We start from the raw sequence: 16,484 nt of genomic DNA on the forward strand, positions 1-16,484 counted from the left end.
GCTGGGTGGGCCCAGTCGAAGACTTTTAACTCCTGCCTTCAATTCAGTGTACAATTCCCTGCCCGCCTTCCCCAATTTAAAGTTATAGCTGAGAAACAGAAAGGGTGTCTGGTATCTATAGTAAGTAGACCATTACAAGAAGGTACTGGGGAAACGCTCAGCCAATCCTCAATACTCAGTTACCTTCATTATACAGAGTGATTTATTTGAAGAAAGAAAAGTCAATTAAGAAACACAAAAGCATGAGCAACTTAAAAAAAAGTCATTTAGGGGCTGGCCCGGTGGCTCAGGCGGTTAGAGCTCCGTGCTCCTAACTCCGAAGGCTGCAGGTTCGATACCCACATGGGCCAGTGGGCTCTCAACCACAAGGTTGCTGGTTCGACTCCCGCAAGGGATGGTGGGCTGTGCCCCCTGCATCTAGAAAACGGCAACTGGACCTGGAGCTGAGCTGCGCCCTCCACAACTAAGACTGAAAGGACAACAACTTGAAGCTGAACGGCACCCTCCACAACTAAGACTGAAAGGATGATAACTTGACTTGGAAAAAAGGCCTGGAAGTACACGCTGTTCCCCAATAAAATCTTAAAAAAAAAAAAAGTCATTTAGATTATTCAACCTTAAAAAAAAATGAAATGGTGACACATGCTACAACATGGATGAATCTTGAAAATAATATGCTAAGTGAAATAAGCCACACACAAAAGAATAAATATGGTATTATTTCACTTATATGGAATACCTAGAATAGTCAGATTAATGAGACAAAGTAGAACAGTGGTTACCAAGGACTGGGGTCAGGGGAGAACAGGGACTCACTGTTTAATGGGTATGGAATTTCAGGGTGGGAAGATGAAAAGGTGCTAGACATGGATGGCGGTGATGACAGCACAACGTGAATGTACTTAATGCCACTGAACTATACACTAACAATGGTTTTAAATGGGAATTTTTATGTTATATATATTTTAATACAATAAAAAAATAAGTCACCTGAGGTTACCCAGGTGTGTGCATTTGTCAAAACTCAGCAAATGGACCTTTAGACCTTTAAGATTTATATTTTTCACTGTTTGTAAATTTTACATGTAAAGAAAAATAACTCAAAACAAACACTGAAAGCCAATTAATAATATCCATGCTGAAATATTTAAGAAGTGTATCAATGTCAGCAATTTACTTCAAAATGTATAAAAAAGTAAGATGAGTTGATGGAAAGATAGAGGGATAGATACGTGAAAAACAGGAGTATAGAAAGATGTTAATAGTAGAATGTAAGTGGTGGGATATGGATATTCATTGTAAAATTCTTTCGACTTTCCAGAATGTCTGAAATTTTTCATAATAAACTATTGAGAGGAAAGGGGGTGCAGAGGCCATATAGTCCCTCTGATATGCTCCCACAGGCTAAAAATACATACTAATGCAACAATACTTTGCAGAAAACAAGAAATAATCTGCTTATCTGCTAACATAAAGCAAACATGTTCCAAAATAATTCTTCAAGTTCTTTTTCCTTTATCCTGCCATAGATTCCCCCATGGCTAGAAGGCCCTGATCAAGACTTTGGCAGAAAAAATGTAAACCGCTAAATGTGACATGAAAAAAAATCATTGCTTAGTTCATACTGTAATAGTTTGTTTTCTTTTCATGAGGACACCATACTTGCTATTTGATATTTTTACAAACAACATATATCATTTTACAACTTTGAAATAACATATTTTATGAGTTTAGATGTATTTTTAAATTTTTCAACAAAGTTCCTTTTTTAATTTACTGAATGGAAACTAATATTTCAAAATATTAATATGCTACTTTGCAATTTTTAAAACAACCAAGATTTCTGCATAAAAGCATCTTCTATATGCATGTAGAATATTAAAGAAAACACTTATGAAAAAGTAAAAGAGAGGAAAACTATAGTTTTCTACATAATAGGAGAACAGAACCTCCAGGTAAAATTCTGACTAAAGTTAAATATAGACACTATGGTTCTAGAAGTTACAGTTTCAAACATGCAACTGTCTAAATATTTTAGATTAGATCACACAATAATAGGCCCTGAGATCTGCATTTAATGCATAAAATCATTTTGCTTCTCATCATACAACCAGAACTTCAAAGTTTAAGCCACAATCTCACAAATACAACTTGGCTAATGGTTTTACTTTTAGACAACCCATTATGCTATTTATACCACACAATGCTACTTCTACACAGCTACCCACAGTAAGCACCTGTATAAAACACTCCTGCTTATTTTACCATCTATTGGAGGAAAGGAAGTGCAAAACAGGAGGTGGGGGGCAGTTTACATGCTAAGAAAACATGGGCCAGGGTTGGGGATGCAGGAGGGCCAGAGCACAAAAGGGCATGGTATAAACCTGCTTTTCCCACACACTTAATTAAAGTACTTAAACTTCTCTATACTAGGTCTATTAATTCAGATTTGGTCTTGGGTGATTGTAAACAATATTATGTGGTGCTAAGTCAAGTTACATACCTATAGGACGCATCATCAAAAAACTACAACAGTACCAAAGAATACCTCTTGGGGCTGAAAAAAAATGTACCAACTGAACAATTCTAACCTTTGATCACTGCCTTGGGTAAAGGAGTGGGAAACAGAAAGAGAGACAAAAGACAATCTCTTTTTTTTTAATGATTACAAAAATAAAAGTGGGCTAAAAATTAAGAGAACTAATTTTGTATTTTTGAGCAAGTCAATCAACCTCTTTGGGCCTCATTTTCCTTAAATTTTTAATGAGGAAGATTGACTGTTTCACTTATTTGGAATAAGTGAAACATTACCAAAACCTTTGATTCTTGAATTAAAAGTATTAAAGAAACTTTAATAATAACACAATCTTTTTGAAGTCATAGACACTTTTGAAAACCTGGGATTTATCCCCAGAAACATATGGATGCAAATTTACTCATTTTGCCTTATATTTCAGCAAGTTCAGGAATCTGAAGACTATCCATGAACAGGAAGAGATTAATAATCCCTGTGTTTCTAGAAAATTCCACCTTTCTCTGCCTTTAGAAATAATCTATTTCTATACATACATAGAAATAATCTATAGGTTTCATAAACTTACTTATAATTTTTATGACCTAACTCTATGAATCAGATTTCCTACCCAATCCCAATCTGACTCATTCTAAAGAGAGAGAAAAAAAGGAAGTTTAAGACATTTTTAAAATTTCAAATAGAACATTTTTACCTTTAAAAAAAGAAACAGGTTTTTTGTGGGTTTTTTTTTAAGTAAACATTATTCAAAATTATTGGATTCTTTCGAGCCAAAACTTATTTTTGATTTATTCTACTCGGGCAACTTAAACCCTCTATTCCACTTGACCAAACTTTTAACACAGCAATCGAGCCTGGGAGAACCACATTAAGGAAGCTTCACAAAAGATACACTCCTGAGATGGACCAGATGGTCATATAACGAAGCACCTGTAAATACATGAATAGTCTGAAAACAAGTCTCAGAGCAAATTAATAATAAATACTCTGATCATTTCTAAAAGTATATGCTACCTTTAATAATTTTGAAGGAATTGTAATTAAATAGAATTAATTTACATATGCCTTACTGTCTAACCCCTATTGAGAGACCCAATGACTAAATGGTCCATTGTAACTTATCAGCTGATTTGACTTTTTTTGGAGACTAGATGCAAAAGGTACACAAGTTCCCAAATATCTGCCACTGATAAATTATATAAAACCTTTCCAAGATACAAAATACTTATAGTAAATTTCGTGTACTGTAGAAAAATACCAATTCTGTAGCTCAATTCTGTAGGAAAATACCAATGAATATATACTAGCGCTGGACTCAAAGAACATAGCTATCACCATTGCTACTTAAACTATTACAATAGCCTCCGAAACATATTTCACTGCAAGCAAGTCTTGTCCTACTACAACCTACCATTTTTCTAAAATCTTACCATATTTGTGGCAATAATGGAAATAACTTGGAGTCTTGGGGATGTAGCTTGGAACTTGCAAAGCAAGGCAAAATTTTCTTTATAATTCATACAAATAGTCCATTTGCTCCATAATATAATCATGTGTGATTGTAATATAAAAATATGTGATTTTAATAGTCATATATGATTTTTCTCCTTGAATTGAGTAAACTGACACTCTAGTAAGATGCACCTTCTTATTTCTGTGACTGCACAATACACTGCCAAGCTAAAAATATCTCCAAAACTGAGAGTCACGAGCCTACAGGATACAGGCAAAGCCCAGCACACAAGATCCCCAGCTCTACTCCAACCACAAGTCCAACAGTGATTAAGCAACGCCACTGCCACACCAAAGTACTTACAACACGACGCCCCACTGTCACTCCCCAAAACACATGCATGCATGCCCCTTGGTGTTTTCAGCCACTGCTGCTCCCTTTCCTGGAATTCTCCTCCCTAGCTGTCCAAGCTCCTATCCATTTTGCCAGATTTCACGCAAACATTGCCCCGACAAACCCAAACAGTTAACCATGCTTTCTCCTGTGTACTTTTCATATACTTCTACTACAGCACCTTATCCTCGAAGTGTTACTTTGTTTACTCAGCCTTATCTCACTAGGCCATGAGCTTCTTCTTAAGGCCAGGAACCCCATTTTATTTATGTTTACATTTCTAAGGCCCAACAGTGCCTGGCAAATGGTGGTTGTTCAATACATGCTTGTCAAATAAATGGGGAGACAGATAAATGAATAAATACCACTCTCTAAATTCTTCCCTGAAATCTTTCTTCATAGCACGTATAACCTCCTAACAAGTTGTAATTTACTTGAAAGTTTGTTTATTGTTTTTGCATGGTTTATTCACTGATGTAATAGTGCCTAAAACATAGTAGGTAGTCAGTATTGAATGAATGAATGAATGAAATACACTTAGCTGCCTGAAAACCATTCTGCTCAGATTATTCAATATAAAATATGGCTTTGCACATGTAATTTAAAAAAAGCCAGTATCCTTCACAATGTCAGTAAATAACAGCTTTTATAAACTTCTAAGAAAATATTTGTTTATTAATTTAAAATTCCAAATGGTCACAGGTAAACTTACAGTTTTTTTATTTTTTAATTCAATACTGCAGAACATTAGTTTTCAAAAAATGTATAAAGGTTCTTACCCATCCTTGGTTTGATCAGCTACTCCTGCCAAGAGCTGCACAATCTTCGGATTGCTATTCGGATCATTATACAGCCCAAGATAGCGCTGGACAAAGTCTTCTGGGGTCATGTAATGTTCTCCATCGACCTCAGTACTGGCATACTAAAAAATAAATAAATATGTATACTTAAAAATTAAAATTATTCAATAGAATTTTATAGCCAAATGTTCTGTGAAAATATAAGTTAAAGGCCAGTATCAAAATCAAAAGAATAATAAATACAGAATTTTTCTCTGGATAGTGAAAAATCAAACACCCAGAGCCTGATTTAAGAACACTGGTAAAGCACCGATATATGCTACAGCATGGCTCAACCTTGAAAACATTATAAGTTAAAGAAGCCAGACACAAAAGGCCACATGTTATATGATCCCATGACATGAAATGCCCACAAAAGGTAGATCCACAGTGACAAAAAGTGGAAGAGTAGTTCAAAGGAGATGACAGGAGAGGGGAATAGACAGTAACTGCTTTAACGTGTATGGGAGTGATGAAAATGTTCTGGAATTATACAGTAGTGATGGTCACCCAACACTGTAAATAAACTAAAACAAAAAACAAAAAAACAACAACACTGAATTGTAAATTTCAAAATGGTTAAAATTGTGAATGTTATGTTATGTGACTTTTATCTTAATATATATGAGAAGAGATATTAGAAAGATGAAAAAAAGGGAAAGGGCAGCCAACTTGATGAAGACTTGAAAGTGACAAGATAACATCTGTAGATTCTCAGAGGCTTCCTGCTTAATGACCCGCCAAACCTTAAAAGTGAAATGAATGAGAAAAGCATAACGAACAAGATCTTCCATCACAGGTATTTATTCCAAGTTCCAGTAGCTCAAAAAAAGAAACAAATAAAAACATTCTGCATTTTATATTGATAATTTTTAAAAATAAAATAAATAATAATCATATATGTCTGTTAAATAAATGCTTCATTATTTTGAGGGTTTTGTGTACCATGGCATGGCCCAACATGAAAGGCCAAAGTCCTCTTCTTTGGGCTGCGGCCAATCAATTTAGCTGCTTCAGTCAACTATCAAAGTAGAAATACCAGAAAATATCCCAGAATTGAAGAATACAAGGGCCCACTAAGTATTAAACACAATCAATTAAAACAAACACAACAACAACCCACAGCAGGACTCGGCCCATCATCATAAAATTCCAGAACATCAGAATAAGGAGAAAGTCCTACAAGTTTTCAGAAAGAAAAAACAGATAACATATAAAGAATTATGAATCACGGGCATCATGTTCCTCAACAGAAATACTGGGAGCATGAAGATAATGCATTAAAGCCTTGACATTTCTAAGAGAAATGATTTCCAACCTAGAATTCTAAACTGAGACAAACCTTCAATCAATTGTAAGGATAAGTTAAAAACACTTTGAGGGGGGCCAGCCCGGTGGCTCAGGCGGTTAGAGCTCCGTGCTCCTAACTCCGAAGGCTGCCGGTTCGATTCCCACATGGGCCAGTGGGCTCTCAAACACAAGGTTGCCAGTTCAATTCCTCGATTCCCGCAAGGGATGATGGGCAGCGCCCACTGCAACTAAGATTGAACACAGCACCGTGAGCTGAGCTGCCTCCAGGATGGCTCAGTTGGTTGCAGCGCATCCTCTCAACCACAAGGTTGCCGGTTCGACTCCCGCAAGGGATGGTGGGCTGCGCCCCCTGCAACTAGCAACGGCAACTGGACCTGGAGCTGAGCTGCGCCCTCCACAACTAAGACTGAAAGGACAACAACTTGAAGCTGAACAGCATCTTCCACAACTAAGATTGAAAGGACAACAACTTGACTTGGAAAAAAGTCCTAGAAGTACACACCGTTCCCCAATAAAGTCCTGTTCCCCTTCCCCAATAAAATCTTTAAAAAAAAAACAAAAAAAAAAACTTTGAAATGTCCACATTCTCAACACTTTTTTCTCCTTTCATGTGCCCTTTCTCAGGAAGCTGTAGGAGAATTTGCTCCATCAAAAAGAGGGCATGAACCAAAGAAGAGAAAGATGTGGGATTCAGGAAACAGATGACCCAACTCGGGGAAAACGGCCAAGGGAAATCCCAGGACAATTGTGCTGTAGGCCTCTAGAGTGCCTAGTCCTGGCTGGAGCACACAGAGAGCTCCAAGAAGGAAAGCCACTAGGGAAAATGAAATGTCAGGTCGGCCACGGCATTTGGCTATGTGGAAAATAACACTGGGAGAAGTTGAAGTCTTTGCTCGAATGTCACCTTCTCAATGAGACCCACTCTTATCACCCTATTTAGTCTTACAACCCACACCTGTATCTGTATTCCCAATCCCCCTTACGTTGGCCTGTTTTCCACTTGGCACCTATCGCATTCTAACATACTATATAGTTTACTTATTTCTTATGTTTATTGTCTGTCTCCCAACTAGAATGTAGGTGTCACAAAGGAAGAAATCTTTATCTAATCTGTTCACTGATGTATCCCAAGCACCAAGAATAATGCTTGGCACATAGTAGACACTGAATAAATATTTGTTGAATTAATTGGCAGTAGTTACACAAATTACTAAGTAAATGAAAAATTAGGTAATTTTTCACTCTATGAAAAAGTATTTTTGTTGTACAAAAATAGGACATATTACCATAATATATGACTTAACTCAAAATAAACAATAGTAATAATGTAGATACCAAATATTAACTTAATAACAATTACAAATATACTGCGAGGAATGGAAGAAAAAGAAAGGGGGAAGAAGTAGTACAAGCTACGTCCTCACCTACTATAATAGAAAGTTAATAATGTCTAGCAATAGCAGTATAGAAATATAAAAGAAAATACTAAAATAAATAGCTAAACGAATTACAAGTGGTTGCTTCTGACAAAAAGAAAGACAGGGATGAGAAGGATCAGAGCAAACGACTGCTGGGTTTGCTTTCTGCTTAAGTATTTCAAATATCCTCATCTGTGAATATGACCAAACGAAACCACAAGCTCTTTCCACAAGGAGAGCATTAACTCAAAAATGTTTTCTTTGTCATATTCTGAAACACACCACAGAGACTATCACAGCAAATTCTACATCAGCCTACATAAGAAGTAGCCCGAGGTGGGCATATTTTAACCAGCTGGTCCTACCAAAGGCACCTGCAACTCTCACCCCATAATAAAGTCATGTTCTCTCTACATGCTATAAAAGTCAATCCTGAAAGGGTCCTGGTTTTAAATCCTGGCTCTCCCACCAATTCACTGCGAGCCCTTACAACAATTCCATTCTCCTCCCAGGCCTCTAGACATATAAGATAAAGACTAAATAATCTTTGATGTTTCAAAACAATAAGTACACAAACATAGGATAAAAATAATAAACTGTATGGTATTGACACTAACAGTGAATGGATTCTACCAATTCCTATCGATTGCTTCTTCCTCCTCGTTCCTCAGTGTATGACATAATCTGACACTTTTACCAAGACCACAAAACCACCAGATTTAAGAACAGGCAGGAGAGGGGAAAGCTACAACATCAGGGAGACTCATGCAACTGGAAAGAGGGATCAACACAAGGAAATCAAAAAATAGAATTTAAAGAGACTGACAAGTCAACCACTAACTAGAATGTGAGTGCCAAACGAAAGTATGAAAAATAAACTATGTGACCAAAAAGGAGTGGCTCATTCTGAGGATTGGTGGGATAGAGCTGGGAGGAGGAAGCAGAAAGTTATGCTCAGAATAGGACTTGAAAGTAAAATTCAATTTCAACTGCAAATGGAGAGAAAGGATATTTCAGGCTACAAAATAAAAAATTAATGTGAACAAATATAGAAATTTTTTTCTTTCTTTTTTTTTTTTGGTGGGGAGGAGTGAGTTGGAGCGAGAAATGGTAATAAAGACAGGATATACAAAAATATGTAGAAGAAGGTGAAGCTGAAAAGGCAGTTTGAGACCAGATGGGAGAAGATGTGGAATACTAAACCGATTCACAACTGAGGTGTATTGTGTGGGCCATGTGATACCATGAAAACTTTTAGGGGACAGAGAGACTTCATCTGATCTTTGCTCTTCCTGGTGGCAACAGGAAAGATGGATTGGAGAAGGGCAGGGAGACCAAGTAATGGCTATTACAACAATCCAAGTGAAAGAGGGTGAGGCTGAACCAAGGCACTGTGAGTGCAAGTTAAAAAACAACGGGCACATTCACCCATTGTTAATGGTTTTTCATATGATTTTAGTAGTGTTAAATTCATACCATTCACAATTCAAAAGGTACAAAGGATATATATATACCGTGAAAAGTCTTCCTCCCACTTGTCCCCAGTCACATAATTCCCCACTCCAGAGGAAGTCAATTTCTTGTATATCCTTCCAGAGATGTTTTATGCATAAACAAGTAAATTATATATACATGAGATATGTTATATATACATGCTGATATATACATACAAATGTGTAGGAATATTCTTATTCATTTTTTTACACAAATAACATACCATTTAGATTGTTCTGTACATCTTGCTTTTTTTAAATTCAATCCTTTTGAAAGGCAATTTAGCAATATATATGTACATACACACAAATATATACAAACATCATATATAAAGAGAAATAAAAATGATCACATCCTTTGACAAGGAATCCTGGGCCTGACTCTTAGGGAAAATTTAAAAGAAGAAAGAACTAAACACAAAATACAAAATAAAAAAATACAAGAGATGGGTTATGGTGATCTTTGTTCTCTCTCTTCACAATTGTTTGAGTGTTGCTTTAATTAATTAGCAGGTGTAAATTTTCAAAAGAGGGAATATGAAAACATTTGTGCTAGTATTAACAAAATTTGGCAACTGTCTTTTTTGGGGGCCTCAGAAATGTCTAATATCTAATATCTGAATTTCATTGCCAGAACTACCACCATTATATAGATCTCTCTCTTTCTCTCTCTCTCTCTCTCTCTCTCTCTCACACACACACACACACACACACACAGTGAAAGTATACTGTACTTACTGAGTCACAGGATTTCACAACATTCTTGACTTTAAAACTATCAGGAAATAGAGCAGCCTTAGCACAAACCACCAAGGACACAGCAGCCAACAAGAAAACAAATGCTTTTGTTGACATGTACTGGAACAGGCTTTGCCAGTATCTGGAGTTATAAATGATGCCAGAGAATCACTTACCCTGAGGTATTTTGCTAGTGTTTTCCCCAACTCTCCTAGTCTATTTTAACTTGATTTTAACTGAAAGACAAAGTGTACAGCTCAGAGGAAAAAAACAAGTCTGCTCATCCACAAGGAGTCACTACTTGACTTCTGCAGAAGACAGTTAACTAATTAACTCATTAAATTAGAGACAATTACTTGGCAATGTCAGTGAGCCTGTAGCCTGAACAGACAGAAGAGGTAGTTTAGAACTGAAGCTAAAATCTACTCAGTCAAGATGCTAACACATTTTAAGTATTATGTTAACAAAGAAAAGCAGAAAACCCAAAGTATTTTTTAAATACTTTTAAAATAAGAATGACCTTTTTTTTTTTAAACAACTTCATTACTTTCCATGCTTCTTATTTTAACTGACTGGATAATAACGTTTTAAACATTATTTAAACAGATTTTTAAAAACTAAACATGACTTAGAGTAACACATACTCATAAGACTAGTGGCCTTATTGAGATCTTCTCTTTTGTTAAATCAAAATGACTTGCATGTTTACACTAAAAACAATAAAAAGCAATTTAAAACAAAGTCTTGGGTCTCCCAGGCTACCAATTATGCTAAAAATTTAATACATCAAGTAACTTCGTAGTTTCATAGTATCACTTCCGCTTTGTTCCTATCTTTTCAAAAGATGAAGTAAAATGAATTTAAATTAACCAAAAAATTACATCCATACTCCAAATAACTTTAGAGTTAATCATTTGCCATTTCCAAGATGTCTCTTAGGCACTTGTAAATCCCTCTTGGGCAAGAAGTCAAGGACATATGAAAGACATAGGCAAATGGTAGCTGACAGTATCTAAAACAAAAACAAAAACAAAAACATACGTGGTCTATTTTTTTAATTAAACTTTATCCAAACCCAACTCAAGCATTTGAATGTGAAAGTGCACATAGCTCTGACATTTCCAGAAATACTTAAATTTGCACTGAGTACATTATAGTTCCCATGTACTTGACATTCTGAAGCTTGAGGAATAAAATGAATCTTATGATCAGAATCTCTACACATTCAATCCAAATAATTGTCTCTAAAAAGATGGCAGGGTTTCATATACAGATACATGTTGTATTTACATTGAACTACCTCCAGCTACAAATGAAAAGATCATGTTATCTAGAAATGTTCTGCCTATCAAGCCAACAGATCTAGAAATGTTTTGCCTCTCAAGGCGTCACTTGACTGGAGTAAGCTGGATAGTAGTAACTCCTTTGCCACTTACCAAATTTAAAACCTTAAGTGACTTAAAATCTTTGCTACCTACATCACACGTTAACTATTAAAAAGCAGACTTTAAAAAAAAATTACATACAACCCTAAATTTCCATTGCGTAAAAAGAAAAAAAAAGGTTCTAACTTAAAATCCAATGCCATGAATGAGTTAACAACCCAAATAGTCTAAATAATACAAATTACCTGCTTAAATGGTTTAAATTAAAAAACAGATCCTTTCATGTTCTATATTTCTAAAAGATTTTTCAGAGATTATAAAGGAAAATTCTGATCTGCTATGAGTGGAAAGCTGGTTACTTTTCAAAAATTACAGTGTCTCAAGATCAAGGATTTTCTTTTTAAGTATATATACCAAAACCAAGGTAATGTATCTAGTGGTACTATGTTAAGCTAAAAATCTGCTGAAATCAACTCTTTCAGGTTACTTTGCATTCGGTTAAAAGCATGTATGAAGCACCAACTATGTGCTGGGCACTATGCCTGGTATTAGGGATACAGAGAGCGAGAAAATGTTGTTCGGAGACAACAGTTCAGAGACAATGGCATGATGGGCACCAAAACCATGGTCAGAGAACAGGTTCGAATCCCGTCCTGATAACTAGCTGAGATTTCTTGAGCATTTCACTCTGAACCTCTTTAACAGGAAATAGCTGTCTGTTGTGAGGGAAAACATGAGCTCTTGAACACCAAAGTACTTGGAATTATAAAATATATGTACATTGAAATAGTTATTCTAAAATGCTTAGAAACACAGAAGAGCCAAGATCCCAGTTCCCCTCCTTACTTTACTGAACTTTTCTGCTTTTGCCCAAACATGGAGTTACTGTTCTAAGTCTTTATCTTTCTCCAAAGCAAGGTTTCCTTGGGGTTGGCTTCCAATATTCCCAGGTTTACCAGGAGATCAGTCCTGACTTGTCTAAGGTAGCTTCATCTCTGCTTATCCGACATGTGGGTGTAACATGAGTCAAAAGAAACTGTTCCTCCATGACTCTGTTCCAACTGAGATGAACTGACATTTTCAGATCTTAACATACTTCCAATTTCAGTTACTCAAATGACAATACCACAAAGTTCAGTAACTACAAATATCACATAGAGCACTTCCCATATAGACAAATGAATTACATAAACAATGGAAGAGGAAGACATGCACCAAGGAAAGAGTTCAGTATATGAAGCTAATAATCCTTTGGCTGTCCTTAGCTATTACTGTTCTTATTTCTAATGGAAGCCAAATTTAGTCAGGAATGCATGTCCTTTCACTACACAAGCACGCTGCATAATGAGCAAAGAGCACACTGCAGATGTGACATACAAACCCTGTTACAATAAATAGTACAAGGTGGAATTCATCTATCGTAAAAGTACTTTAATGATAAAAAAATAACTTTAAACACATTTGACCACATTAATTTTAACAACTTTACTAAGCCACATTAATTTCTAAAACAAAGATTTTAATTAGTGATGCAAAATTTTTCTGATATTTACTAAAATCAAGTACACATGCACTGGGAAAAGGCAGTTTTAGACATCCAATTTTAATTAGCATTTTCAGTTGCATATTTCATATCCACTAGAAACAAAACATTCTATTTGATTTTGCAAAGAAAATTCCCCAGAAGTCTGCCTTTCTCAGATTGCTTCCATGAAATCCTATGTGCTTATTTTTCTTTTTGCTTTAATATATGTACATGTATGTATTCTTACTGTCCATTATAGCAAATCCTACTGTCAGCTACTAAACAATGCATTTCCCAACACAGTGGGGAGGTACAAGACCCTGGTTAATCACTGGAATAAACTGAAGCTACCATAATAAACTAAGTCTACCAAAACAATTTTCCACTCAAAACGGCCCAAAACCTTGTAAATTAAAATAATGACCCAGAGAACTCAATAACTGGACCTAGAATGCTTCTCAGGGCAGAGTAAGTTGAATAATTAATTTGCATTGTTCTTAAAATATTTCAATCTTTTGATCTAAGTAACCATGGGAACATACAAGAAGCATATATGTTTGTAAGCCTGGGCAAATCATGTCTAGATAATCAAGGTGCAACTCCTAGTGGCATAGAATTAATGTTGGTGAGCCCTGATTAAATACCAAGATTTCTGTCACAGAGAAAGAAGGACGTTTATCCTTGTAGAGAGTAGAAAATGTTAAAAGATTTAAGAGACAAATCAACCAAATACAATATATGAACCTGGATTGGATCCTGATTTTAATAAAGCAACTTAAAAGAAAATATGAAACAATCAGGGAAATTTCAACACTGAATGGAAATCCATGTTACTAAAGAATATTTTTCAGGAGTGATAATTGTATTGTGGTTTGTTTGTTGGTTTTTCAGAGTCATTATCTTTTAGAGACACATACTGAACTATTCATGGATGTTTATGGATGTAGTGATATGATGTCTGGGAATTGCTTCAAAATAATCCAAAGCAGCTGCAATATGATGAAGTAAGATTAGCCATGATAGTTAGTGAAGCTGAGTAACGGGTACATGGCAATTCATTATACCATTTTCTCTAAATTGATATATGTCTGAAATTTTCAATAAGAAAGCTTTTAAAAGGTTACAGAAAAATAACAAGATGATTCAATATGTACTAACATACCTGTATCTCTAAACAATATTAAGTAAAAAAGACAAATTGCATTCAAATACATAAAGCAAGTTTCCTCCTGCTGTTTAACCTGAGCGAGTTACTTAACCTTTCTGGGGCTCAGTTTCCTCATCTATAAAATGGGAATACTAATAGTATCTACCTTATAGGTTGTTCTGAGGATTAAATATAATGATTTGTATAAAACACTTAGAATAGTACCTGACACAAAGCAGTGACTCAGTAAGTAATCAATTGCACAGTTCTAGAAACCCAATGGCCATGGCATGTTTCAGTGAATGACATTTCAGAAATTTCATCAATACAGTTAAGTCCTCACTTAACAGTGATGGTAGGTTCTTGGAACTGTGGCAAAACCACATACATATACCAAAACCAATTTTATCACAGGCTAACTGATATAAACAAGAGTTAAGTTCCTATGGCATTTCAATGTTTTAACAAAACAGAGTTAAGTGAAATGACATTACTCAAGGACACGCTGCACTAAGTAAAAAGAGCTGGACAGAACAGGGAGATGATTAAAAAACAACAACAGTGACATACATTAAGAGTGAATTCTAAGTCTCTCATGTATGAGTCTCGGTATTTCAGAGTCCTCATCTCATCTTAGCAGAAAAGGAAGGGGATAAGGACCTAAGCTTTATGTGGTTCTCCACGTGTCAGGCACCATTTACTCATTACCTCATCGAATCGTTGTAGCATCACTGTGTATTAGGTGCTGTTATTCTTCATAGAACGATGAGGAAACAGGCTCCAAAAGTAATGTAAACATAAGGTCACATAGCAGAAAGGGATCAAATAACGATTCAAATCCCAGTTAGACTACGAAGCCCACGCAGACTCCAGCTACACTCCGCGGCCTCCTGGATGAAAAGGAATCCCCTGAAGCCAGCCCAACATATTCTAAGAACTCTATGGACAAGGGGAAATTAAATTGGAACAATCAATCTACTCAAAACAGTCACCCATGAGAAAGCACAGAAATGTGCGAGCAAGTTTACATTTCAATGTTATCTATTTAAAAATGATTTCAAATATAAATTGAATCATTCTATTTCCAAAGTAAAAGACCTTCAGTGGTTCCCACGATGCCCTTAGAAAAAAATCCAGACTCTTCTACACGGCATATAAACAAGACCCTGCTTGATGTGGCTCCTTCAGCCTCATCTCTTACTGACCCTTCACCCCCTCTCACTGATGCTTGTTACATTGGCCTCCGTTCTGTTTGTCATACATACCAGACTCTTACCTCATCTAGGCCTTCACACATGTGAGCCCTCTGGAATTCTCTCCACTCACCTTGTGGTTCTTAGCTCTGGTATCACAGGGGCCTTCACTGACCACCCTCTTGAAAAATGATGGCCTTTTCCATCATTCTGTTTCCTTACTAGACTTGTCACAATCTATAGTTGGTGTGTGTGTGTGTGTGTGTGTGTGTGTGTGTGTGTACACTTACTATTGTCTGTCTCACCCTACCTAGATTGTGAGGTCCTACTTTCACTGAACTCCTCTATCTCATTTCTATAAAGGTAGAACCTAGTATAATGCCTAGTCTAGCAATTAAAAATGTATTGATTGGTAATAGAACATAACATGGCACTTAATAACACTGATTTTTTTCATCTTTTCGGTTATTTTTCAATCCTTCTGGTTGATTCAAGAATAAAGTCTCACTACGGTGATAGTATGCCCTTAATGCCTAACACTTTCTTTTAATGAGAATGTTATATAGTTAATGGCAAATACTTTATAAGCCAAATATAAAGATTATCTTCAATTCCTATATTCTAAAGAACTGGTGAAAATGTTTAATCAGTGTGGTTGAGAAAACTATAGATCCCCTTCTATGCATCTCACACTGAGTTCATTCAACCCAAGTTAAGCTGGGAAGTCCTCTTTTAACTTCAGGTTCTGAATTGCTAAATTCTTATTTTTTAATTATTCACTTGCTCAAAATTTCATATGTACACATTGAGACTTTGTTTTTATTTTCCCCTAATTTTTCTCCCACGTTAACAACTTAGTATCTAGACTTTCCATACCTTTCTCAATGCCCATTAAATCATACATATGTGGATATATACATACAACATATATGAAATGACTTTTAGAAAACTAAAATCACGCTATGTACATGTCTTTATATTGGAAATCCCTCTAAATCTGGAACAGGTCTAATACATTCTTTTTAGTATCTGCATAATTTTCCATAGTATGTTTAT

At 35.7% G+C, this 16,484-nt stretch overlaps 1 protein-coding gene across 2 annotated transcripts in view; it reads right to left on the minus strand.

Moving 5' to 3' along the window:
* SLC25A12 (solute carrier family 25 member 12) overlaps nucleotides 1–16,484 on the minus strand; it is a 161,587-nt gene that overhangs the window by 59,439 nt on the left and 85,664 nt on the right. For both annotated transcript variants that reach the window (XM_019727429.3, XM_019727430.3), the window contains exon 3: nucleotides 5,159–5,301. In XM_019727429.3, the coding sequence (XP_019582988.2) occupies nucleotides 5,159–5,301 (143 nt within the window). The remainder of the gene's footprint in view (nucleotides 1–5,158; nucleotides 5,302–16,484) is intronic.

This window comes from Rhinolophus sinicus, chromosome 17 (genome assembly GCF_057876585.1).
Source record: "Rhinolophus sinicus isolate RSI-liver-muscle chromosome 17, RSI-T2T, whole genome shotgun sequence".
Classification (NCBI taxonomy): Eukaryota; Metazoa; Chordata; class Mammalia; order Chiroptera; family Rhinolophidae; genus Rhinolophus; species Rhinolophus sinicus.